At 45.0% G+C, this 27,989-nt stretch overlaps 1 protein-coding gene across 1 annotated transcript in view; it reads left to right on the top strand.

The window, feature by feature from the left end:
- The window catches only part of LOC142402526 (M1-specific T cell receptor beta chain-like), a 46,258-nt gene that overhangs the window by 10,470 nt on the left and 7,799 nt on the right, over positions 1-27,989 (top strand). Inside the window, exon 3 of the mRNA XM_075488052.1 lies at positions 659-667. Coding sequence (XP_075344167.1) covers positions 659-667 — 9 coding nt within the window. The remainder of the gene's footprint in view (positions 1-658; positions 668-27,989) is intronic.

The following is a 27,989-nucleotide window of genomic DNA, read 5'->3' as shown; positions in this document are numbered from 1 at the left end:
GCGTTGCTCAGCCAGAACTACACGGGTCCATTCTCAAGGTGCTGGGCTTGGTGTGGAGACCGGCCACTGATGACTTTGTGTTCGACCTCAGAGGGCTGCTGGATATCCTGATGGATAGAGAAAACACAAAACGAAGTGTTCTGCAGTCTTCTGCTCAAATCTTTGACCCATTGGGATTCTTGACACCCTTCACGATTAGGATCAAGATCATGTTCCAAGAGATGTGGGAGAGAGGGCTCCAGTGGGACGAGGAGCTGCCACCCGACATGACAAAGAAGTGGCAACAGTGGTGTTCAGAACTCCCTCAACTGCATGAGGTGTCAATCCCACGATGGTACAAAACGCACATGCCACAGCAGAACAACCAAGAGCTAAAGCTGCATGTATTCTGTGATTCGAGCGAAAGAGCTTACAGTGCAGTCGCTTACATTGAAGGAAAAACAAGGGAAGGAGAAGTGACCATAAGCCTGGTTGCATCAAAGTCCAGAGTGGCCCCGCTGAAAAGAATGACGCTGCCACGCCTGGAGCTGATGGGTGCCGTGATAGCAGCCAGGTTGGGGGACACACTCATGAAAGCGCTGCAGCTGGACAAGACGCAACTCAGACTGTGGACAGATTCAATGATAGTTCTGCACTGGATCTGCGGCTCTGCTCATAGGTGGAAACAGTTCGTACCGAATAGAGTCACAGAAATCCAGACCCTAACCGACCCACAGTCCTGGTCTCACTGCAAGGGGAAACTTAACCCAGCCGACCTTCCCACCAGAGGCCTAACTGTACAGGACCTGAAGCAGAGCACATTGTGGTGGAAAGGACCTTGTGTTCTAATGACAGCTGATCACTCACAGAGTACTCAGGAAGACGTTCAGGAAGAGGAGGTCGGATCTGAACTCCGATCCAAATACCAGATTGCAGTACAGGCTGTTCAGCAAGAGCCAGACTTCCTAAGTCCTGTCTTATGTCTAGAGAAGTACAGCAAACTAAAAACAGTGTTCCGAGTGACAGCTTGGATCAAGAGATTCATCACCAACACACGCTCTCAAGATCCAAGGTGAGCGGTGAACTGACAGCGGAAGAGCTGAATGAAGCAGAAAAATATTGGACGAAGGTGACTCAGAGAGAAAGTTTCTGCTCTGAAATGGATCTGCTGATAGTAGGGAAATGCCCCAACACTGACTCCAGGATACGGGAGCTCAAACCCTTTCTGGATGAAGACGCATTGCTTTGTGTTGGAGGACGGCTACAGCATTCTGATCTCTCTTACATAGAAAAACACCCCTGGATTTTGCCCAGCAAACACAAATACACAGAGATGATGGTGCAGAATCAACATGAGCAAATATGCCATGCAGGTGTACAAGACACTTTAGTGCAGACTAGAGAGAAGTATTGGATTCTTAAGGCACGGCAGATAGTGGGGAAGGTGGTGTCCGGATGTGTACTTTGCAGGAAATTCAAAGCAAGGCCTGGGCAACAGACTACTGCACCGCTGCCAAGGGACAGAATAACAGAATCACCACCGTTCGAAGTTACCGGTGTGGATTTTGCCCGTCCACTCTATGTGAAGAAACAGAGCTCAATGACAAAGGCGTACATAGCACTGTTCACGTGTGCTGTGACCAGAGCAATCCACTTAGAGTTGGTCTCAGACATGTCCACGGAGCACTTCTTACTAGCTCTAAAACGATTCATCTCCAGAAGAGGATTATGTAAGGTGATCTATTCAGATAATGCCAAGACGTTCAAGAGAGCAGATCCAGATCTGAAGGAGCTCTGGCAACGAATTAAAGATCCACAACTACGAGAGTTCTTCTCAGGGAAGGGCATCACCTGGCGGTTCATCGCTGAAAGAGCAGCCTGGTGGGGTGGATTCTGGGAGCGGCTTGTTAGATCAGTCAAAATCATTCTCAGAAAGGTGCTTGGCAGAGCTAAACTAAACTTTGAAGAGATGTGCACCATGCTGACCGAAGCTGAAGCCGTAATAAACTCAAGGCCGCTCACGTATGTGCCCAATGATGTGGATGAGCCAGAGCCACTGACCCCTGCCCACTTCTTGGTGGGTCAGAGACTGACTTGCTTGCCTCCTAAGTCATTTCCAGCTGAGATCAACCGTCCAACAGCCAACAAGGAGGAGATGACCAAGAGGTGGCGCTACAGACAACTACTCGTGACCAACTTCTGGAACCGCTGGCAGAAGGAATATCTGCTGGATCTGAAGTCGGCCCGTCGCTGCAACACCCCACAGCCTTCTTCGCTGAAGGTTGGAGATGTTGCACTCATTGGAGAAGACAACGCCCCAAGGCAGAGCTGGAAGCTGGGGAAGATCGAAGAGCTGTTTCCTGGTCGTGATGGCCTTGTGAGGTCGTGTGCAGTTTGCACTAGCACAGGGACTGTTCTGCGGAGGCCCATCCAGCTTCTGTATCCTTTGGAAATTGTATAAACAGTAGTTTATGGGGGGGAGGATGTTGAGAATTTATTTGTTATGAAGAGAATTTATTTAGAGCAGATGATTTAAAAGGAATAGTTAAAAGCAACATTTAATAAGTTAGTTATGTCATAAGTAAGTGTTAAGAATAACAGTTCATGTGTCAGATATGGGATTAGATTAAAAAGAGACTTTAGGTCATTTAAGTTGGGATATACTTAGGAAATGGACTTCATTACCCATGGGACATGGTGCGTGTTACGTTATACACGCAGTGCTTAAGGTCGGGCAGCGGCCATTTTTTACGTTGTTAAGGATGCTGACAATTCAAACCAACCACTCGCTGTATATGTTAAGTTCTTTATTACAGTAAACATTTGAAACGAACGGACGTCTCCCTTCGTTATTTTAGCCGCTATCAACATTATTCAGAACAAGGGCAGACAGAGTTCCATTCAGTGATGGCTGTTGGAGGAAACCTTCTCCTTGTTAAGCCGACAACGTGGAATCAGCTGAGTGACGACAGCACTGCTGGTTAGAGCGCTGCATTCCATTATGCTGGCTGGATGTGTGCAAGCACACGCGGGGCGGGATACTTTCATCTATTACCCCATTTAATCAAATTTACTAAGTTCAGCAAAGAAGGATCCGATCTCTGAGTGAATAATAAATTATCATTCCATCCTCAGTTTTCACCTCACTGCTTTCTTCCAATAATGTGTTTGCCTGATTTCAGCAAACAGCCTTTTCTTCTTGTTCTTTAGATGTCATTGTAATGCTTATACCCTGCACCTCCTCCTCCCTCCTCCACCTCATCCAGTCTGTCAAAGGTCCCTGTGCCATATGAGCTGTGTCCTTTCTCGGCTCCCACCAGCATCTTGTCTCTGTGGGGTCGTATTCTTCTTCCTTATCTTTATGCAGGACTTCATTGTTCATACATCACCACTCATGTGAATCAATTTCTCCAAATGATTTCTTCTCTATTGACATCGAGGATGCAGCCTCCTATGCTGAAGGGAAGGCTTTAGTTGCTCCTTTTCTACATGTTTGCTGCACAGAAACCCAGAAAACACTTCCATCCAGTAAAGGAATAATAAAGATAGAAAACTGATGGCATCCAACACCAGTATGATCTCCCAGGCTCATCCTATTTCCTTTATCTCCAGCTCAGATCTTTGATGAAGGCGTATGGAGTGCCTTGGCACCCATTATGTTCACATCCCCCATCTAATCTTGTCTGTCCTAGTAGCCTTTCACGAGGCCTGGTAGCAAAACTGTGCAACCTTCTGATAAGGAACTCCATGAAACCTCTTTCTGTTGTGTCAATATGGGATAGGGAGCTTAAGGCAATGGGTGTTGATCCAGACTGGGAGAAGATATGGGACAATCTACCACTAACATCTAAGTGCCTGGCACATCAACTAATTCATTATAAGTTGATCCACAAGGCATATACAACACCATACATACGTTTCAAAATGAATATCTCTCAAACTCCACAATGCACTTGCCAGAACGCCACAGGTACCTTCCTCCATATGTTTTGGGAATGTCCCATTATAAGTATATTTTGGAAATATGTTATTAAGATGTTATCCAAGTTTCTTGACATTACTCTTGTGTTAGACCCCTGTTTTTGTTTATTAAATGATGACTCCACACTTGAGCTCTCTCTACGTGAAAAATGTCTGGTGTTTGCTGGCTTCACAGCTGCCAAAAAGTCAATCTTCCAGCTGTGGTTCAAACCTGATATTAGTGCAAAATGTTACTGGATCAGATCCTTACTGGACATTGCATCATTGGAGGAGACCACAGCTCGACTGAACAACGCCAGTTTATCTACAAAAATGCATGGAAGGGACTTTGCTCAAGAATTAAGGACGTTCTAACCAGTTGAAGTCTATTGGTATGATGTCCCTGCTAGGTTTTTTTTCTTTTTCTTCCCTTTTATTTGATCTGCCTTTGTTTTGTTTTTGTTTATTCTTGTGTGCACTATTAAGCCATATCTTGCTTGTACGTATTCTTCTGACAGTGCAAATAAAAATTATAATCACAAAAAAAAAAGAAAACTGATGGCAGAGCTGGTGTATGGACTGTAAATGATGTAAAGGTGTGCCAAATAAATTCAACATTGAATTCTGATATATCAGTATTTGTAGATATCATGTTCTAGTTTATGGAGAGTTACAGACTAATCAAAGCAGAGAGCAGCACGAATGACAAGAATAATGTCTCTGTCAACTTCAACAGGAGAAAAGGGAAGTTTGGTCCGTTTTGAAAATGAACCAAAATCTGCAGCAATGATCCACACGCATCACATGCAATTACAAAGTTTTATTTCTATTCTAAATATTTCAACAATTATTCCAAATTCTCTTTTCAAATCGTCCGTCCAGATATGACTTTGAGGAGCTGCAGTGGAAGAATCTTAAGCTGCTGTAAAGAGAGACCTGCATGTGAAAGCCGGTGGGAAGTTTCCCTGCTTCAAACAGAGAAGTACGGGGAGGATCTGAGCGTATTTCAGAGGCTGCTGTAGGTTAAAGCTGAAGCTCCTCAGTGGGACAGAGCACAGTGAGGATTTCATCACAACCAGTGTGATGATGAACATCCTTTGTGTTGCACTACTAATCTTCTCCAGTAATAACATTTCCTTTCAGTGCTTTCAACAAACCTTTTCACACTTATTAGTTATGATGACCTGTTGTTTATTTACTCGTCTTTTTCTTCTTTTTCAGATTTTTCCCTCTGTGTAAAGATCCACCAGCCGCCCTTTGCAGTCAGCAGAGAAAGTGACAGCGCTGTGACTTTTCAGTGTGAACAAGATGATGATCAGTATTACTACATGTACTGGTACAGACAAAGGAGCGGGAGACTGGAGCTGCTAAAATATTCTCTTGGCAAAGACTCATGGGATGTTGAAGAACCTTTCAACAAATCCAAGTACACCATGTCCAGACCTGCACTGCTGAGTTCCACTCTGAAGATACACCCTCCTGAGGTTGGAGACTCCGCTGTGTTTTACTGTGCCTCCAGTAGAGCACAGTGCTTCAAAGAGCGTCTGCAGCTAAACAACTGTGGGAGAAGGATGTCATGACATCCTCATGACATCTGGCCTAGTTACATCTTGTGCTCGGCTCATACGAATATGGGTAAAAGGTAGGATGGGCTGTTTACATTTAGGGCAGACGCTCGGCGTCGCAGAAAGAGATTGAGACCGGATGACGCATGCATGTTATGATTAAACCAGTATAAAGTTGGTTCACAGTATGAAGACGGTGGACATTTTGTACATTCTGTATGCATGTTTGCTGTGACAGTTTGTTCAATAAACTCCCCAATGGACTGCTAACCGACAGTGTACTCGTCTCTAATTTCTCCACAATATAATGGTGACCCCGAGTGCGTGAGATTTTGGCAGCTGGAGCCCGACGGGACGCGTCCTCTGTGCGCCGACAGCCGAGATCAGTCGTTAAGCCTGCAGGTACGACATATTTTTTCCTTTTTTTTTTGAAAGCGGCGGTGTCTGTTGGTGGTGTACAGGTGACGGGCCTCCGACAGCTCCACAAATTTAAAAGAACACGGGAGAAGGACGAGTATATTCGGTAAGCATCTCATTGTTACCTCTGCGCAGGGGGGCTGTTGAAATTGTTTGGGAAATTTTGGGCCAAGAGGAGCCATATGTTTGAATTGGGATAAAAATTGGGTAAACAGCAGCTGATGTGAGTTGTAAAGCAGACAGCTGTGGTCAGTTGGTCTGGCTTGTGTTGTTGTATTTTTGTGGTAATTAAGAAGGACTAGTCGCTGCGTTCCGGCAAATGGTGAATCGGGTGAATTCAAACTGGATTAATTAATAGCTTTGAAGAAGCGGGCAGGTTGTTGAGCAATCGTCAATAGTACCTCTTGCATCCTATCAGCCATCCTTCAATGCATTGGGGGGGAGGAACACTGACGGGAGAACGGGGTACACTAGACTCATTAAACATACGTGAAAATTATTTTCACTAGTCAAGGAGTAAAACGAATACTGATAATTGACTGACTGGCGAACATTAAAGTTCAACGATTGAATCAATCAGGCTTTCAAAAAAAACTCTGAAATGAAAAAATCCAGTTCTATGAGGAGCACATTTTAAGTATATATGTTTATATCATTTTATATATCTGCTTAGGACTCTTTGGAGTTATCCGAGACCTCAGTATAAAGACATTTTGAGAAGAAAATTCAAATTCGTATATGAAATTGGCCACAGGAGATTATATTAAGAGGTCACAGCGAGGCTGGTAAAGTACACGTCAGCATCTGTTGCTTTGGTCAAGAAACCATATCACAAGGCTTGTAGGGAAAACACATTTTGTATTCCATATATTGCCGACACCAACATCTCCTGAAAAATTAAAAGTCTAAATGAAAGAAATTGATAATTTAAAAATGTGAAGATTTGAACGGTGACTGACAAAACTTTGATCGACTGACTTGGTGTGAGTGCGTGGGACCGGTCTCTGTTTGTCTGTCAATGTGTGTGTCAATGTGTGTGAAATCCTGCTGTTTTATGTGAATCTAAAAAAGAAGAAAAGAAAAAGGTTCTGACTCATATCATCCCTTGACTTTTGAGTAGTCGTAGTATTTTAAGTTACACTCAGATTTGCTTCATTGTCATAATTTGCTTCATTGTTATAATTTGCTTCATTGTCATAATTTGCTTCAATGTTATAATTTGCTTCATTGTTATAGTTGCCACACTAATAACTTGGGGAGATAAGGTGTTGTTGCAGTAATGTGCTGTGATTTTTAAACGCTGGGTGTTGATTTCTTTAAGAGTGTGAATTTTGGTTGAGTGCATCTTATTATTATTGAATTATTGAATATCGCTGTGATTGGTGTTAAGTTTCTAAAGTTCTATTTTCAACGGACTTGTTGAAGGTGTTTGGATTTCAGGGGGAGAGCGAGGTGCTGCGCGCTCACGTGGCTGGTGAGGAGGCGCGCCTCTGTCCTTGACAGTTTTCTGCTGCTTCAAATGTTCGTGTGTGATCACACTTTCTTTCCTTGTGTCTTCCAGGGGCAATTTATGGTTGAACTGTAATAATTATTAGTTTTATTTAGGTAATGTGCTAATTGCAGAGTTGTTATCAGTCGAGTAAAGGTTGGTTTCGCAATTCCTAAGGGAGAGTTTCTGTCCTTAGGACATTGATTCATCGTTCGACGTGAATGTGACATTCCTGATAAAGAAAGTTTTTCGCTTATGAATTGTTCCTGTATCTTGTGGTCTGTATTTTCTCTGTTCACAGCGCGTTAAAGTGTATTTCTTTCTCTTCCCTAACAAATGCCATTTTGAGGTGAAGAATAGTGCAACTGTTATTTCTGTGTTGTTTGGTTTGTATTTTTTTCCCTGTCCAGCTGGAAAGTTTGTATTTCTTCCTCTTTTTTAACTTGTTACAAAGTGTGACAAACGCCATTTTGAGTTTGGGTGTGGTTCAATTGTTATGTCTGGTTCAATTGTTATGTTTGGGAGGAGTTAGTAGCAGCCTGGGAAGTAGACTAAGTGGTGTGTTCATATTTGATTGGTTACAATTCACGTGGTTCGCTGGAGGCGGGCTTAGAGGTGTGTTCATATTTTATTGGTTAGAAGTTACGTGTCTTAGACGTGTTTCATTGGAGGTAGATTTAGAGGTGTGTTCAGATCTCATTGGTCAAAATTGACGTAGCTGGGACGTGCATTGTATCATCTAGGATTGGTGGAGAGACATTGGCCCTCATTTATCAAGCCGTCGTAGAAAGCATCGTAGATATGAGCGGAGAACTCGTCGTACGCAGAGGCTCAAGTGAGATTTACAGAACATGCGTACCACACCAATCCCATCGTAAGACCGAGCGGCTGTTGATAAATCCGGTGGCTGAAATCCATCGTAATGATCCTAACCACGCCTTCTACAAAAGGGGGCTGAGAGGCCGCACCTCTAGAATTTGCGACATGGATAGACGAAAGGCGGCAAAGAAACGCTGTCAACAGCGTTGACAGCTGGGATGGCTGTCAATCGCAGACCGGACGAGTTATGTATTTTCCCCTACTGTGATGGTCAATAAAATGTGGGGGGGGGGATCCAGGTTTGGATTTGAGTGCCTTGGAGGAGAGGGTGGCTGGCGTGATCGGAGCTACGTCCTCATCAGGCGTGCCAGGGAAACTTGACACTGATGCGCCCATGCTAGAGCTCGAGAATGGTAAGAATGACTCCCAAGACGTTTAAATAAAACAGTTGCTTTAATTTTCAACACAAATGAGGTTCCTAATCAAACTAATATTTTTCATTCACAGATGAATCCGAAGTGGCATCCGGGCAACCTGACCCGCGCAACGAATACGCGGCCCCGTCAACATCCGAGGCGTCTGCCTGCCTCTGCTCCCCGGTCTGCAGCGTCACACCGGCCAGCTGTGTTAACCACAGAGGTCCTAGAAAGACAAAGAGAGATCGTGAAGTGGATGATGGCTTTAACACACCATGCAATCTATCGACAGTAGCCTACATTGAAAGACATAAATGAAACACTGAAGTCACAGAATAAATGCTGAAAGAAATCGTTGTTCTCCTTTCTTTTTTCCTTGAATAACAGAATGCTTACCGAAAGTCAGAATAGCTGAATAAGTTCTTCTCTCCTCCTGAGCGCTCTTGGCTGTGCAGGCTGGTGGAAGGGATCTCTGGGTACGGGGTCCTCTGGATGTACATCTGGAAATGGCACTCCATTTTTTTGGGCAATGTTATGGAGATCCCCGCATGCAATAATAATATTGCATACCTTTTCGGGCGGATAGGGTTCCCCCCGCAGCCGAGAGACAGATCCAGCTTTAGGAGCCCTATACACCTCTCCACAGTGGCACGCGTGCGCGAATGTGCAGTGTTAAAGCGCCTCTCCTGTTCGGTGTGAGGGTGCACGGTTGAATAATGAGCCATCACTCTTCCAATTACGGAGTTGTACTTGTTTAATTTATTTAATTTGCGTTTATGTTTATATTTATGTTGAAGTCAAATAAAACATGGGCCTTCTTTAAAGTGATAAGTCTGTCATTTTAACCTAGGGATTTGTTGCGACTCCTGAGCACGCACTAGTGACGCTGCTGTATTGCAGTCACCGCAAGTCAAAATGGAAAAGTGCGTACACGGCCTCAGACCTGTCGTGGCGATTTCATCTTTCCTGCGTTCACGATGGATTTGATAAATGCCAACCTTTGCCCAGAAAAGAACGTACACACGACCTACGCACGTTTTTTGTCTTACGCAAGTTTGATAAATGAGGGCCATTGTGTTTGGATTGGAAACATCCGGGTGTGAGCAAAGGTTGGGGCAGCGCCAAGCCTGAGTCACTTTAAACAGAGTAAGCATTAACTGAGCTTTCGATTAGCAATAAAGTAGCATTGATTAGCATTGGTTAGCAATCAATAGCATTAATTAGCAACAACTAGCATCGTCTAGCATAAATTAGCATTGATTAGCAATCAATAGCATTGATTAGCAATAACTAGCATTGTCTAGCATAACTCGGCATTGATTAGTATTGATTAGCAATAAGTAGCATTGTTTAGCAAAAATTAGCATTCGAGTAGCATAATTAGCATTCAATTAGCATTGGTCAACAAGGGAGCTAGTATTGATTAGCAATAGTTAGCATTGGTTAGCATTGGTTAGCATTATTTGCATTATTAGCATTTATTAGGATTTGTTAGCATTTCGTTAGCCATAATTAGCATTGATCAGGAAAACAATTAGCGTGGATTAGCAATAGCAATAAGGCAAATATTGGTTTAAATCTTAATTAGCAATAGGTTAGCATTTATTAGCAACAGCTAGGAAGCCAACATCAAGTGGCATTGACAATAGCATTAACAATAAGCTAATAAGAACCTAACTACAAACTAGGAATCAAAATAGCAACGAGCTAAATTAGCTTAACAGTAGCATTGATAATATCCAATCCAATAATTAGCTGCATCTAAGCTAAATTTACCGGGGAATAAATGAGCATTAGAGTTAAATAATTAGTTAATTTAAATTGATCTTCAAAAGTTGTTTGGAAAAAAAAAAAAAAAAAAGGGGGGGGGGGGTAATAATAATTAGTATTCCCGGTTCTAGGGAACTAACTAGGTGAAACGATGGATGTAACACCAACAATAATCGTTAGCGCTAGGCATCCAGGACGTTACAAAGACATTCAAAAATTATCTCAAAAATGGGAAAAAAGAACCAAAAATATGTTCCCACCCTGGCCAAAGGATGGCACTTTCGATGTAGCTGTCTGTGAAGCTATGGAACAAAGAATCAACGATCACAAATCAAAAAACAAAAGCAAAAAGAGACAGAAAAAGAGGGAGCTTGAATTAGAAATTTTGCATTTCTTTGAAACTGAAGGTCGTCGTTACAGAAGGAATTTGAAGGAAGGCGTAGCCATACTGAGGGGGGAACAGCCGGTAGTGGAGAAGGTCAAGCAGCATGAGTCTGCAGGACTATATCCAACACTGTCAGGGGTGATGAACATAAAAGGAGATTTTGAAATGAAGAATCAGGAAGTACCTTATGTATGCCCTGAACCACAAACAGCGGCTTCGAGCAGTCAGGGAGCCCCTGAGCCAGGCGCTGTCGGTGGTTCAGATCAGGTTGCAAGGGGAAACCCCCCACAATATCAGGCAGCGTCAGATCAAAAACCATCATGTGATCAATGTTCATCTTGTACTGAACACAGCAGTCCAACAGCTTCAACATCAGCACAGGCTTCAGGTTATCCGAAACCACCATCTGTTGTAGAGTTTAGGAGTCCAACAGCCGCAGCTTCAGCAACGGCACAGGCCTCAGATCACCAAAAAGCACCAAATCAGGATCGTACCACCACTCCCCTAGTAGAAAAGTCCATAGTACTGGAAAGGAATTTACAAGAAAAATCCTTACTACAAGAAATGATTCCCAAACATTGTAGTACGGCCAGGAAGACACCACATGTTTTAGACTGTTATGCAGAATATGAGGGGAAACTTGCAGAAGATTCATATTGGATAGAGCATAATCGTCCCATGGTTGATTTACAGCAAGAAATAAACCAAGCAGAAAAGCAGGTTCAGGAACAGGATCCACCCGGCCAGCAGGGAAAAGGCAGGGACAGAGATTATGATTTGAGATACCGACCAAATATTCATGCACCACAGAAATATACTGCAGGTAATTATCCGATTTTGGTGAATGGGATGCAGGGACAGTATGTGCCGTGGCAGATGCTCGACCTACCGGGGCTGGTTGCGAGACTGCCGGACATTCACACAGGTGCAAGCAAATGGATAAGAGCTTTTGAACAAGAAACCGTGGGTAAACTTTTGGCTGTGGGAGACATCAAGGCAGTGTGGGCAAGGTGTTTTGGAACTACTACCATGGAGGGCATTTTGAGAAACAGTATGAATGGCTGGATGATGGGCCATCGAGCAGATGGAATTGGGTTCGATGCACATCGACCTGCACTGTGGGGAGCTCTGCGAGCTGAGTATCCTACGAAAACGGATCCAAAAGCATTAAAGAGCGACACACTGTTGGATACAGATAATCCAGCGGCGTACGTTGCACGCCAGTTGGAAAGATGGAAACAAGAACTGGAAAAAGACATTGAACCTAACACAGTGCTCAACTCTGTGTTCAGAGACTCTATCCTAGAGGCCATGCCCGACTCAGTGCGAGCGAGGCTGGAGGATGTGGTAGAGTTGAAATCAATGACACATGCGGCATTCCGGGATAATGTTGTGCATGCTATTGACAAATACAGGCAAAGTGAACGGAAACGGAAGGAGCAGGATAAGAACTTGCAGAGGAAACTCACACAGATGCAGTTGGAAGGACCAAAGGTAGGAGGCCAGGCCCTGATGACACCAGGGACCACTGAACAGGTACCTCCACCCTTTGCACCCTCTACACCCTCTGCACCCTCTGCACCCTTTCAACCCGTCATACCTCAGGCCTACCCGCAACCACCATACACACCACGTGCAGGAGGACAAGGCCAGCGTCGACCTTACCGAGGGTTCGGGAGAGGCATACCCGCGAGACGGAGGTCCTTGGGAGCATGTTGGGCTTGTGGCGAGGTTGGACACTTTGCTGACAGATGTCCGCGAGCACCAGGAAATCAGAATGGGCGGCAGGACCGTGGCCAGTCCCCGCGGGGTGGATCAAGTGGCCTGGCAGGCCCATGGGTGAGTCCAAACTTTGGTTATTAGGGGTGCCCACAGAGTCCTAGAGGGGAGGGTCAGTTTCCAGTCATAATGGTGGGAGCTGATGAAGAACCGATGCTGCAGGTCGAGGATGAGCCAACTACAATGTAGGTGGACACTGGAGCCACCTACACTTGTGTAAGTCAACAATATGCCACACACCTCCCCATGTCAAATAAATTTATTGAGACAATAGGATTCTCGGGAATTAAGCAGCTAGTACAAATGACCGCCCCCGTGCGCATCTCCACAGGGGAAAATGAAATCAGGATGCCAATCGGGGTATCTTATCAGACTCCCCTTAACTTGTTGGGGAGGGATGCCCTATGCAAACTAAAAATTAGTTAATTTGGTGTTCACCGCAAGGCATAATCTTGGATAAAAGAGGTCTGGAGTTTCCAGAGTCGACACAGGCAGACACAGCAAGAATCTATTGGTTGGGAGACATTTCTGAGCCAGTAACAGTGGCTTGGAACAAATGGGAAAAATACATTCAAGTCCAGTGCCCTAAAGCAAGGAAACCCACGCTCGATTATCATTGTACAATGTATTATGATGTTTCAAAAAGTGGAGAGTTCGAAGAGCCATGGGACAAACAAACGGAACACTCGGAGATAAATTTGGCAACTCAATACATTATCATTGGAGAACAAGGGGCAGCCATGAATGTGGAATCAAATGCATTTATTTCAAAATGGTACAATGTGCCAGAATCTGCTCCACATGTTACTTTGTTGGTGAATGAGAATTTCAAAGCAAAGGATGTGGGGCCCATGATGAAAACAGCGTTAGGAGTAAAGTGGGAGCGAACAGAGAATCCGTTAATTTTCCAATCACAGGATGCCACAATGATTAAAATCCTATGCAGCGTATCAGCATTGGCGAAACCGCAGGCTGTTATGGCATTGGCGAACCAATCAGTCCAGACAGCAAAGCAAAGTGAGACAGAAAGGGTTGAGAGTGATCTGTTGAAAGAAACGATAGCTCATGTCCCAAACCAAGTGTGGTCTAAGAATGAGGCCGATGTTGGTTTGGTGAAATCTGCTAACCCAGTGAAAGTAGAGTTAAGACCTAATGTCAAACTTCCTAATCGTCCTCAGTATCCACTCAAGCCAGAAGCAGAGGAGGGGGTAAGTGGGACAGTAGAAGGTTTTGTAGGAAAAGGAGTGTTGGTCGAGACAGTCAGTGCGTGTAATACTCCAATATTTTAGTACTGAAGGCAGACAAATCTAAATACAGGTTAGCACATGACTTGCGCATGATAAACGCGATTGTGGAAGATTGGCCAGCAGAGGTGCCAAATCCATACACACTCCTCACCAACGTGCCTCCTGATGCAAAATTTTTCACAGTAATCGATTTATGTTCTGCATTTTTCAGCGTTCCTCTAGCTGAGGAATCCCAGTATTTGTTCGCATTCACATACAGAGGTAAGAAGTACACTTACACCAGACTTCCTCAAGGGTTTAAACACAGCCCTCATGTGTTTAACCAGGTCCTTGGACAGGACCTAGAGGGCCTCGCATTGAACGGTACCCTACTACGCTATGTTGATGATCTCTTGCTATGCTCACCAACACTTGAGGCGTGTCATCAGGACTCTATGAAGATCCTTGAGAGGCTGGCAGAGGGAGGGTACAAAGTTTCTAAATCGAAACTGCAGTATTGTCAACTTAAAGTAGATTATCTGGGGAGGGTAATCTCGCAGGGAACGATTGCTATTTCCCCAACACACTTGGAGGGAGTAAGTAAAGCACCATGTCCAAAAACAATCGAGGAAATGATGATCTTTTTGGGGATGACAGGTTTCAGTGCAGATTGGATAGAAGATTATGCAATTAAATGCGCTCCCTTGAGAGGGATCATGAAACAATCCAAAGACCAAAGGTTGAAAGCACCACTGGAGTGGACCAGCGAGGCTAAGTTAGCCTTCGAAAGTTTGAAACAGGATTTGCAAAAAGCACCAACACTGGCAATACCAGACTATGAGAAGCCATTTTTCTTATATGTCTCGAACAGACACAACATGTACGCTTCTGCAGTGCTGATGCACGAAACGTGTAGTGGTCGAAGAAAACAAGCCATTGCTTATTACAGTACAAAATTGGATAATGTTGTACAAGGCTGGCCACCGTGTTATCAAGGGTTGGCCGCAGTGCAGTATGCTTATGAGAAAGCATCCACAATAACAATGGGGTATCCAGTCAACATCATGACACACCATAACATCTCAGAACTAATAAATCAGGGAAAGTATGTTGTGACTCAGGCAAGGTGTTTGCAGTTTATGCATCTGTTGACATATCCGGAAGTGAGAATACAGAAGTGTACTACATTGAATCCGGCAGATGTCATTCCACTCGAGTTTGAAGGAGAACCACATGAGTGTGTAGCAGAAACTATGAGATATACCAAATTGAGACCTGATTTAGAAGCAACTCCGCTTGGGCGGGCTGATGTCACCTACTTTGTGGATGGTTCATGTTTCAGAGATCATTTGGGTAATCATGCAGGTTTTGCAGTTGTGAAGCAGGAAGGCGGAGACTTTGTGACGGTGAAGGCTGAGAAGTGTGAACAGCCATGTTCGGCACAGTTGGCTGAACTGAAGGCATTAACGGAAGCATGTCGACTGGCGAAGGGTAAGGTTGCAAATGTGTACACAGATTCTGCATATGCTCATGGTATTTGCTATTTGTTTGGAGCAGTTTGGAAGCAGAGAGGGTTCAGAAGGGCAGACGGGAGTCCAGTGCGACACGAGGTCCAAGTGAGGGAGCTGATTGCAGCCATGATGCTCCCCTCGAAACTGGCAGTGATAAAGTGCCAGGCACATCGGAAAGGTAACGAAATGGTCAGTAAAGGTAATAACGCGGCTGATGAAGCAGCGAAAGTAGCATCAGGATGCCAGGTGGCTGTTTTGGCACCAATGGTGTCACTGGAGCCAGAGGTTACGCCAGAGGACATCATTCTAATGCAACAGGAAGCAGGGGTGGGGGAGCACAATGTCTGGACGTGGAGAGGCGCCACAAAGAACGAGAAGGGATTGTGGAGATCACATGATGGTCTCTTGGTGGCACCGGTGGCTCTGCTAACAATGCTGATCTCTGATGTTCACAGTGTGTATCACTGTGCCAGGGGAGAGGTAGTGAAAAAGGTAAAACAACAAGGTTATTGGTCACCATACATGCATGCAATGGTTGATGAAGTGTTGGGTCAATGTGAAATCTGTGCACAGAACAATGTGCGAAAGGGTGTGAAGACACCAGTGGGACACATTCCGGTGCCGGAAGGACCCTTTAAGTCATTGGTCATAGACTATGTGGACATGATTAAAACAGTACAAGTAAAAAGGTACATGCTAGTGGTGATTGATCATTTCAGCCGGTGGGTCGAAGCAACTCCATCCAAGGATTTGGGAGCAGAGACGGTCGTGAAGTTTTTGGTAAGAGAGGTGATTCCTCGGTTTGGCATTCCAGCAGATATTAGCTCAGATAACGGCTCAGCATTTGTTCAGAAGGTTGCGAAAGGCATTCTGCAGCAGCTGCGAATCAAGCAGCGCTGTGGGGCCGTTTATCACCCACAAAGTCAAGGGATGGTTGAGAGAATCAATGGAACTTTGAAAGTGAAATTGAATAAAATCTGTGCTTCAACTAAACTAAACTGGGTAGATGCTTTGCCGCTTGCACTAATGAGCTATCGTACGCAGACTCATAGAGTCACGCACCTAACACCGCATGAAATGCTAACGGGTCGACCCATGCCGGCACCGCAGTTGAGAGGTCCATTTAAAGGGCCCCCACTTCAGCAGTTGCAAACAGAGTTGAAAGCTTACATGAGGCAGCTGACTGCAATCCACAGAACAATCTATCTACGGGAGAAGTCCAGAGACGTGAGTCTCGAACAGCCGGTTGAGAGACCAGTGGTGCCGGGCGACCAGGTGTACATCAAAGTATTCCGAAGGAAGTGGCACGAGCCAAGACGAGAAGGACCGTACGCAGTGGTGCGAGCAACGCCAACAGCAGTTCAAGTGGAAGGTAGAAACACATGGTACCATTTGAATCACTGCACTAAGGTTCGGGTTAAAGGCACAGACGGAGTTAAGTCCGAGGGGAAGGATGAACAAAAGGAAGATGTTAAGATTTCTGACACTGATGAGCATCCAGGTGTGGGTGTTGGCCGACGGCATGGGCTCAGGAGAGCAAGGCCTGGAGATGTGGGACGGGATCCCGCATCCAGGGGAGGCGGGAAGGGGTCCCGTGAGGATACCACCCCCAAGGGGAAGTAGCCAGCCTGGGTCAGATGAGTATGATGCAACAATACACACCCACTCAGACCATGCCGCGCCACAAACTTTGCCAGCAATACACACTAGAGCTAGTCGTGAAAAGGCAGATGTTAAGCTTGAATTTAAGTACGAAGGAATAAAGGATGGAGAGGAAGTGTGGATCATGGGTCCGGTGGAGGAGACGACCAAATCACCGCCTCCGGACGCTACAACGAAGGGACAATCTGGGAAGATCAGGGTGTCCTCGGGCCAGAGAGGAGTTGTTCACTATGGGGGTAAGAATAGAAAGATTTCACGGTAAAATCTAGGGGAACTTGATACCATTAGCACTACAGGACGGAAGAATCATGTTAATCCAAGAACATATGGAGGGTACATACACAGGAAGAGACAGGAAAACAGTGTAACTGTGGAAGATGGTTTGTGGGGGAAGGCAGCACAGAATATGTGGTATAGATGGGCATGGTACACTACGAGAGAACTAACGGTGACGGAGTGCCTCATATGCGCAGACGCTCCGGGGGCATTGCCTGTTGTTGTTCCAGAGCCACACACCTTCAGGGACTGTGCAGTGGTTCAGCGACGGGAATGCAGAGAAGGTAGGTTTACACCTCAGAAGGATAAATGGTTATTGTTTGAGCTTCCTATGTGTGGGATTAAGTGCAGATTGATGTTTGGGGCAAATAAATTACAGGACTTTTTCAAAAAAGGGAGGGGCCACAAATTGGAGTCGTCCTGTGCTGAATTTAACCTTAGTACAACACAGGATGGGCCTCCGACTGATTACAGAGTAGATTACGATGGGGAGTTTGAATGCTTTACGAGTGGTGGATTTACTAATGACAGTGGAACTCACGTAGGTAATACTACCGTTAAATGCAACGTCACATGGGTTTTATCTTGGTTTCCACACGCAAATATGAAACCAATATTTATCAGGACACCTGTGTGGTATGAAGATCCGGTTCCTTTGGATCAAAAATGTGAGGATATAGAAATGACAATTCCGACTCTCTACCTGTTTGGGGATCAGACACACCCAATAGCGGATAGTTATTGGATGTGTGGAGAGGACGTTTTGTTAAACGTGTTACCCAACAGGTGGATAGGCCTGTGTGCACTTGTGAGGATGAAGACTTCGGTTGTGTTAGTGTATGACAAGGTAAACGAGTTACTGGGGTTGGATGTGTAAAATTGGAGAATTAAAAGATCTAGTGGTGACTACATCATGGATAAGCACGTTTACTTGGATGCAATAGGGCAGCCGAGAGGGATTCCTTTTGAGTTCAAAGCACGCAGTGAGGTTGCAGCAGGATTTGAGTATTTTGCCGTGGAACACGATTAACAAAAATGTGGAGTGGATTAATTACATATACTACAACCAACAGAGGATGCTTTGAACTCAAAAGGAATCCCTCTCGGCTGCCCTATTGCATCCAAGTAAACGTGCTTATCCATGATGTAGTCACCACTAGATCTTTTAATTCTCCAATTTTACACATCCAACCCCAGTAACTCGTTTACCTTGTCATACACTAACACAACCGAAGTCTTCATCCTCACAAGTGCACACAGGCCTATCCACCTGTTGGGTAACACGTTTAACAAAACGTCCTCTCCACACATCCAATAACCATCCGCTATTGGGTGTGTCTGATCCCCAAACAGGTAGAGAGTCGGAATTGTCATTTCTGTATCCTCACATTTTTGATCCAAAGGAACCGGATTTTCATACCACACAGGTGTCCTGATAAATATTGGTTTCATATTTGCATGTGGAAACCAAGATAAAACCCATGTGACGTTGCCTTTAACGGTAGTATTACCTACGTGAGTTCCACTGTCATTAGTAAATCCACCACTCGTAAAGCATTCAAACTCCCCATCGTAATCTACTCTGTAATCAGTCGGAGGCCCATCCTGTGTTGTACTAAGATTAAATTCAGCACAGGACGACTCCAATTTGTGGCCCCTCCCTTTTTTGAAAAAGTCCTGTAATTTATTTGCCCCAACCATCAATCTGCACTTAATCCCACACATTGGAAGCTCAAGCAATAACCATTTATCCTTCTGAGGTGTAAACCTACCTTCTCTGCATTCCCGTCGCTGAACCACTGCACAGTCCCTGAAGGTGTGTGGCTCTGGAACAACAACAGGCAATGCTCCTGGAGCGTCTGCGCATATGAGACACTCCGTCGCCGTTAGTTCTCTCGTAGTGTACCATGCCCATCTATACCACATATTCTGTGCTGCCTTCCCCCACAAACCATCTTCCACAGTTACACTGTTTTCCTGTCTCTTCCTGTGCATGTACCCTCCATATGTTCTTGGATTAACATGATTCTTCCGTCCTGTAGTGCTAATGGTATCAAGTCCCCCTAGATTTTCCCGTGAAATCTTTCTATTCTTACCCCCATAGTGAACAACTCCTCTCTGGCCCGAGGACACCCTGATCTTCCCAGATTGTCCCTTCGTTGTAGCGTCCGGAGGCGGTGATTTGGTCGTCTCCTCCACCGGACCCATGATCCACACTTCCTCTCCATCCTTTATTCCTTCGTACTTAAATTCAAGCTTAACATCTGCCTTTTCACGACTAGCTCTAGTGTGTATTGCTGGCAAAGTTTGTGGCGTGGCATGGTCTGAGTGGGTGTGTATTGTTGCATCATACTCATCTGACCCAGGCTGGCTACTTCCCCTGCGCGGTGTCTTCCTCACTGGACCCCTTCCCGCCTCTCTTGAATGCGGGATCCCGTCCCACATCTCCAGGCCTTGCTCTCCTGAGCCCATGCCGTCGGCCAACACCCACACCTGGATGCTCATCAGTGTCAGAAATCTTAACATCTTCCTTTTGTTCATCCTTCCCCTCGGACTTAACTCTGTCTGTGTCTTTAACCCGAACCTTAGTGCAGTGATTCAAATGGTACCATGTGTTGCTACCTTCCACTTGAACTGCTGTTGGCGTTGCTCGCACCACTGCGTACGGTCCTTCTCGTCTTGGCTCGTGCCACTTCCTTCGGAATACTTTGATGTACACCTGGTCGCCCGGCACCACTGGTCTCTCAACCGGCTGTTCGAGACTCACGTCTCTGGACTTCTCCCGTAGATAGATTGTTCTGTGGATTGCAGTCAGCTGCCTCATGTAAGCTTTCAACTCTGTTTGCAACTGCTCAAGTGGGGGCCCTTTAAATGGACCTTTCAACTGCGGTGCCGGCATGGGTCGACCCGTTAGCATTTCATGCGGTGTTAGGTGCGTGACTCTATGAGTCTGCGTACGATAGCTCATTAGTGCAAGCGGCAAAGCATCTACCCAGTTTAGTTTAGTTGAAGCACAGATTTTATTCAATTTCACTTTCAAAGTTCCATTGATTCTCTCAACCATCCCTTGACTTTGTGGGTGATAAACGGCCCCACAGCGCTGCTTGATTCGCAGCTGCTGCAGAATGCCTTTCGCAACCTTCTGAACAAATGCTGAGCCGTTATCTGAGCTAATCTCTGCTGGAATGCCAAACCGAGGAATCACCTCTCTTACCAAAAACTTCACGACCGTCTCTGCTCCCAAATCCTTGGATGGAGTTGCTTCGACCCACCGGCTGAAATGATCAATCACCACTAGCATGTACCTTTTTACTTGTACTGTTTTAATCATGTCCACATAGTCTATGACCAATGACTTAAAGGGTCCTTCCGGCACCGGAATGTGTCCCACTGGTGTCTTCACACCCTTTCGCACATTGTTCTGTGCACAGATTTCACATTGACCCAACACTTCATCAACCATTGCATGCATGTATGGTGACCAATAACCTTGTTGTTTTACCTTTTTCACTACCTCTCCCCTGGCACAGTGATACACACTGTGAACATCAGAGATCAGCATTGTTAGCAGAGCCACCGGTGCCACCAGGAGACCATCATGTGATCTCCACAATCCCTTCTCGTTCTTCGTGGCGCTTCTCCGCGTCCAGACATTGTGCTCCCCCACCCCTGCTTCCTGTTGCATTAGAATGATGTCATTTCACTGGATTAGCAGATTTCACCAAACCAACATCGGCCTCATTCTTCACACTTGGTTTGGGACATGAGCTATCATTTCTTTCAACAGATCACTCTCAACCCTTTCTGTCACACTTTGCTTTGCTGTCTGGACTGATTGGTTCGCCAATGCCATAACAGCCTGCGGTTTCGCCAATGCTGATACGCTGCATAGGATTTTAATCATTGTGGCATCCTGTGATTGGAAAATTAACGGATTCTCTGTTCGCTCCCACTTTACTCCTAACGCTGTTTTCATCATGGGCCCCACATCCTTTGCTTTGAAATTCTCATTCACCAACAAAGTAACATGTGGAGCAGATTCTGGCACATTGTACCATTTTGAAATAAATGCATTTGATTCCACATTCATGGCTGCCCCTTGTTCTCCAATGATAATGTATTGAGTTGCCAAATTTATCTCCGAGTGTTCCGTTTGTTTGTCCCATGGCTCTTCGAACTCTCCACTTTTTGAAACATCATAATACATTGTACAATGATAATCAAGCATGGGTTTCCTTGCTTTAGGGCACTGGACTTGAATGTATTTTTCCCATTTGTTCCAAGCCACTGTTACTGGCTCAGAAATGTCTCCCAACCAATAGATTCTTGCTGTGTCTGCCTGTGTCGACTCTGGAAACTCCAGACCTCTTTTATCCAAGATTATGCCTTGCGGTGAACACCAAATCTTAATTTTTAGTTTGCATAGGGCATCCCTCCCCAACAAGTTAAGGGGAGTCTGATAAGATACCCCGATTGGCATCCTGATTTCATTTTCCCCTGTGGAGATGCGCACGGGGGCGGTCATTTGTACTAGCTGCTTAATTCCCGAGAATCCTATTGTCTCAATAAATTTATTTGACATGGGGAGGTGTGTGGCATATTGTTGACTTACACAAGTGTAGGTGGCTCCAGTGTCCACCAACATTGTAGTTGGCTCATCCTCGATTAGAACCTGCAGCATCGGTTCTTCATCAGCTCCCACCATTATGACTGGAAACTGACCCTCCCCTCTAGGACTCTGTGGGCACTCCTAATAACCAAAGTTTGGACTCACCCATGGGCCTGCCGGGCCACTTGATCCACCCCGCGGGGACTGGCCACGGTCCTGCCGCCCATTCTGATTTCCTGGTGCTCGCGGACATCTGTCAGCAAAGTGTCCAACCTCGCCACAAGCCCAACATGCTCCCGAGGACCTCCGTCTCGCGGCTATGCCTCTCCCGAACCCTCGGTAAGGTCGACGCTGGCCTTGTCCTCCTGCACGTGGTGTGTATGTGTGTATGGTGGTTGCGGGAAGGCCTGAGGTGTGACGGGTTGAAAGGGTGCAGAGGGTGTAGAGGGTGCAAAGGGTGGAGGTACCTGTTCAGTGGTCCCTGGTGTCATCAGGGCCTGGCCTCCTACCTTTGGTCCTTCCAACTGCATCTGTGTGAGTTTCCTCTGCAAGTTCTTATCCTGCTCCTTCCGTTTCCGTTCACTTTGCCTGTATTTGTCAATAGCATGCACAACATTATCCCGGAATGCCGCATGTGTCATTGATTTCAACTCTACCACATCCTCCAGCCTCGCTCGCACTGAGTCGGGCATGGCCCCTAGGATAGAGTCTCTGAACACAGAGTTGAGCACTGTGTTAGGTTCAATGTCTTGTTCCAGTTCTTGTTTCCATCTTTCCAACTGGCGTGCAACGTACGCCGCTGGATTATCTGTATCCAACAGTGTGTCGCTCTTTAATGCTTTTGGATCCGTTTTCGTAGGATACTCAGCTCGCAGAGCTCCCCACAGTGCAGGTCGATGTGCATCGAACCCAATTCCATCTGCTCGATGGCCCATCATCCAGCCATTCATACTGTTTCTCAAAATGCCCTCCATGGTAGTAGTTCCAAAACACCTTGCCCACACTGCCTTGATGTCTCCCACAGCCAACAGTTTACCCACAGTTTCTTGTTCAAAAGCTCTTATCTATTTGCTTGCACCTGTGTGAATGTCCGGCAGTCTGGCAATCAGCCCCGCTAGGTCGAGCATCTGCCACGGCACATACTGTCCCTGCATCCCATTCACCAAAATCGGATAATTACCTGCAGTATATTTCTGTGGTGCATGAATATTTGGTCGGTATCTCAAATCATAATCTCTGTCCCTGCCTTTTCCCTGCTGGCCGGGTGGATCCTGTTCCTGAACCTGCTTTTCTGCTTGGTTTATTTCTTGCTGTAAATCAACCATGGGACGATTATGCTCTATCCAATATGAATCTTCTGCAAGTTTCCCCTCATATTCTGCATAACAGTCTAAAACATGTGGTGTCTTCCTGGCCGTACTGCAATGTTTGGGAATCATTTCTTGTAGTAAGGATTTTTCTTGTAAATTCCTTTCCAGTACTATGGACTTTTCTACTAGGGGAGTGGTGGTACGATCCTGATTTGGTGCTTTTTGGTGATCTGAGGCCTGTGCCGTTGCTGAAGCTGCGGCTGTTGGACTCCTAAACTCTACAACAGATGGTGGTTTTGGATAACCTGAAGCCTGTGCTGATGTTGAAGCTGTTGGACTGCTGTGTTCAGTACAAGATGAACATTGATCACATGATGGTTTTTGATCTGACGCCGCCTGATATTGTGGGGGGTTTCCCCTTGCAACCTGATCTGAACCACCGACAGCGCCTGGCTCAGGGGCTCCCTGACTGCTCGAAGCCGCTGTTTGTGGTTCAGGGCATACATAAGGTACTTCCTGATTCTTCATTTCAAAATCTCCTTTTATGTTCATCACCCCTGACAGTGTTGGATATAGTCCTGCAGACTCATGCTGCTTGACCTTCTCCACTACCGGCTGTTCCCCCCTCAGTATGGCTACGCCTTCCTTCAAATTCCTTCTGTAACGACGACCTTCAGTTTCAAAGAAATGCAAAATTTCTAATTCAAGCTCCCTCTTTTTCTGTCTCTTTTTGCTTTTGTTTTTGATTTGTGATCGTTGATTCTTTGTTCCATAACTTCACAGACAGCTACATCGAAAGTGCCATCCTTTGGCCAGGGTGGGAACATATTTTTGGTTCTTTTTTCCCATTTTTGAGATAATTTTTGAATGTCTTTGTAACGTCCTGGATGCCTGGCGCTAACGATTATTGTTGGTGTTACATCCATCGTTTCACCTAGTTAGTTCCCTAGAACCGGGAATACTAATTATTATTACCCCCCCCCCCCCCTTTTTTTTTTCCCAAACAACTTTTGAAGATCAATTTAAATTAACTAATTATTTAACTCTAATGCTCATTTATTCCCCGGTAAATTTAGCTTAGATGCAGCTAATTATTGGATTGGATATTATCAATGCTACTGTTAAGCTAATTTAGCTCGTTGCTATTTTGATTCCTAGTTTGTAGTTAGGTTCTTATTAGCTTATTGTTAATGCTATTGTCAATGCCACTTGATGTTGGCTTCCTAGCTGTTGCTAATAAATGCTAACCTATTGCTAATTAAGATTTAAACCAATATTTGCCTTATTGCTATTGCTAATCCACGCTAATTGTTTTCCTGATCAATGCTAATTATGGCTAACGAAATGCTAACAAATGCTAATAATGCAAATAATGCTAATAATGCTAACCAATGCTAACTATTGCTAATCAATACTAGCTCCCTTGTTGACCAATGCTAATATAATGCTAATTATGCTACTCGAATGCTACTTATTGCTAATCAATACTAATCAATGCCGAGTTATGCTAGACAATGCTAGTTATTGCTAATCAATGCTATTGATTGCTAATCAATGCTAATTTATGCTAGACGATGCTAGTTGTTGCTACTTAATGGTATTGATTGCTAACCAATGCTAATCAATGCTACTTTATTGCTAATCGAAAGCTCAGTTAATGCTTACTCTGTTTAAAGTGACTCAGGCTTGGCGCTGCCCCAATCTTTGCTCACACCCGGATGTTTCCAATCCAAACACAATGTCTCTCCACCAATCCTAGATTATACAATGCACATCCCAGCTACGTCAATTTTGACCAATGAGATCTGAACACACCTCTAAATCTACCTCCAATGAAACACGTCTAAGACACGTAACTTCTAACCAATAAAATATGAACACACCTCTAAGCCCGCCTCCAGTGAACCACGTGAATTGTAACCAATCAAATATGAACACACCACTTAGTCTACTTCCCAGGCTGCTACTAACTCCTCCCAAACATAACAATTGAACCAGACATAACAATTGAGCCACACCCAAACTCAAAATGGCGTTTGTCACACTTTGTAACAAGTTAAAAAGGAGGAAGAAATACAAACTTTCCAGCTGGACAGGGAAAAAAATACAAACCAAACAACACAGAAATAACAGTTGCACTATTCTTCACCTCAAAATGGCGTTTGTTAGGGAAGAGAAAGAAATACACTTTAACGCGCTGTGAACAGAGAAAATACAGACCACAAGATACAGGAACAATGCATAAGCGAAAAACTTTCTTTATCAGGAATGTCACATTCACGTCGAACGACGTGATGAATCAATGGCCTAAGGACAGAAACTCTCCCTTAGGAATTGCGAAACCAACCTTTACTCGACTGATAACAACTCTGCAATTAGCACATTACCTAAATAAAACTAATAATTATTACAGTTCAACCATAAATTGCCCCTGGAAGACACAAGGAAAGAAAGTGTGATCACACACGAACATTTGAAGCAGCAGAAAACTGTCAAGGACAGAGGCGCGCCTCCTCACCAGCCACGTGAGCGCGCAGCACCTCGCCCTCCCCCTGAAATCCAAACACCTTCAACAAGTCCGTTGAAAATAGAACTTTAGAAACTTAACACCAATCACAGCGATATTCAATAATTCAATAATAATAAGATGCACTCAACCAAAATTCACACTCTTAAAGAAATCAACACCCAGCGTTTAAAAATCACAGCACATTACTGCAACAACACCTTATCTCCCCAAGTTATTAGTGTGGCAACTATAACAATGAAGCAAATTATAACATTGAAGCAAATTATGACAATGAAGCAAATTATAACAATGAAGCAAATTATGACAATGAAGCAAATCTGAGTGTAACTTAAAATACTACGACTACTCAAAAGTCAAGGGATGATATGAGTCAGAACCTTTTTCTTTTCTTCTTTTTTAGATTCACATAAAACAGCAGGATTTCACACACATTGACACACACATTGACAGACAAACAGAGACCGGTCCCACGCACTCACACCAAGTCAGTCGATCAAAGTTTTGTCAGTCACCGTTCAAATCTTCACATTTTTAAATTATCAATTTCTTTCATTTAGACTTTTAATTTTTCAGGAGATGTTGGTGTCGGCAATATATGGAATACAAAATGGCCCTCATTTATCAAGCCGTCGTAGAAAGCATCGTAGATATGAGCGGAGAACTCGTCGTACGCAGAGGCTCAAGTGAGATTTACAGAACATGCGTACCACACCAATCCCATCCTAAAACCGAGCGGCTGTTGATAAATCCGGTGGCTGAAATCCATCGTAATGATCCTAACCACGCCTTCTACAAAAGGGGGTTGAGAGGCCGCACCTCTAGAGTTTGCGACATGGATAGACGAAAGGCGGCAAAGAAACGCTGCCAACAGCGTTGACAGCCGTCCCAGCTGTCAACAGCGTTGGCGATGTAAATCGCAGACCGGACAAGTTATGTATTTTCCCCTACTGTGATGGTCAATAAAATGTGATAAACTCCAGATTAAATTAAATCTTTCTCCAGTAAGATCAGGAAGAAGTGGTCCGATATGAAATTGGCCAAAAAAGAAGGTCGCAGCTCTCCGATGCAGCATGTCACAAACAGGGGGGGGGGGGACGGGGGGGACGGGGGGGGGGCGGGGGGGGGCGGGGGGGGGGGGGAATCCAGGTTTGGATTTGAGTGCCTTGCAGGAGAGGGTGGCTGGCCTGATCGGAGCTACGTCCTCATCGGGCGTGCCAGGGAAACTTCACACTGATGCGCCCATATGCTAAAGCTCGAGAATGGTAAGAATGATTGCACACCCAAGACGTTTAAATAAAACAGTTGCTTTAATTTTCAACACAAATGAGGTTCCTAACCAAACTAATATTTTTCATTCACAGATGAATCCGAAGTGGCATCCGGGCAACCTGACCCGCGCGACGAATACGCGGCCCCGTCAACATCCGAAGCGTCTGCCTGCCTCTGCCCCCCCCGGTCTGCAGCGTCACACCGGCCAGCCGTGTTAACCACAGAGGTCCTAGAAAGACAAACAGAGATCGTGAAGTGGATGATGGCTTTAACACACACCATGCAATCTATCGACAGTACATTGAAATACATAAATGAAACACTGAAGTCACAGAATAAATGCTGAAAGAAATCGTTGTTCTCCTTTCTTTTTTCCTTGAATAACAGAATGCTTACCAAAAGTCAGAATCGCTGAATAAGTTCCTCTCTCCTCCTGAGTGCTCTTGGCTGTGCAGGCTGGTGGTAGGGATCTCTGGGTGCGGGGTCCTCTGGATGTACACCTGGAAATGGCACTCCATTTTTTTGGGCAATGTTATGGAGATCCCCGCATGCTATAATAATATTGCATACCTTTTCGGGCGTATAGGGTTCCCCCCGCAGCCGAGAGACAGATCCAGCTATAGGAGCCCACCTCTCCACAGTGGCACGCGTGCGCGTATGCGCAGTGTTAAAGCGCCTCTCTTGTTCGGTGTGAGGGTGCACGGTTGAATAATGAGCCATCACTCTTCCAATTACGGAGTTGTACTTGTTTAATTTATTTAATTTGCGTTTATGTTTATATTTATGTTGAAGTCAAATAAAACATGGGCCTTCTTTAAAGTGATAAGTCTGTAATTTTAACCTAGGGATTTGTTGCGACTCCTGAGCACGCACTAGTGACGCTGCTGTATTGCAGTCACCGCAAGTCAAAATGGAAAAGTGCGTACACGGCCTCAGACCTGTCGTGGCGATTTCATCTTTCCTGCGCTCACGATGGATTTGATAAATGCCAACCTTTGCGCAGAAAAGAACGTACAC

The sequence above is a fragment of the Odontesthes bonariensis genome, chromosome 17, assembly GCF_027942865.1.
Source record: "Odontesthes bonariensis isolate fOdoBon6 chromosome 17, fOdoBon6.hap1, whole genome shotgun sequence".
In the NCBI taxonomy this organism is placed as follows: domain Eukaryota; kingdom Metazoa; phylum Chordata; class Actinopteri; order Atheriniformes; family Atherinopsidae; genus Odontesthes; species Odontesthes bonariensis.
The sequence above is the reverse complement of the archived record's forward strand: the minus strand, read 5'-3'. Positions and strand labels throughout refer to the sequence as shown.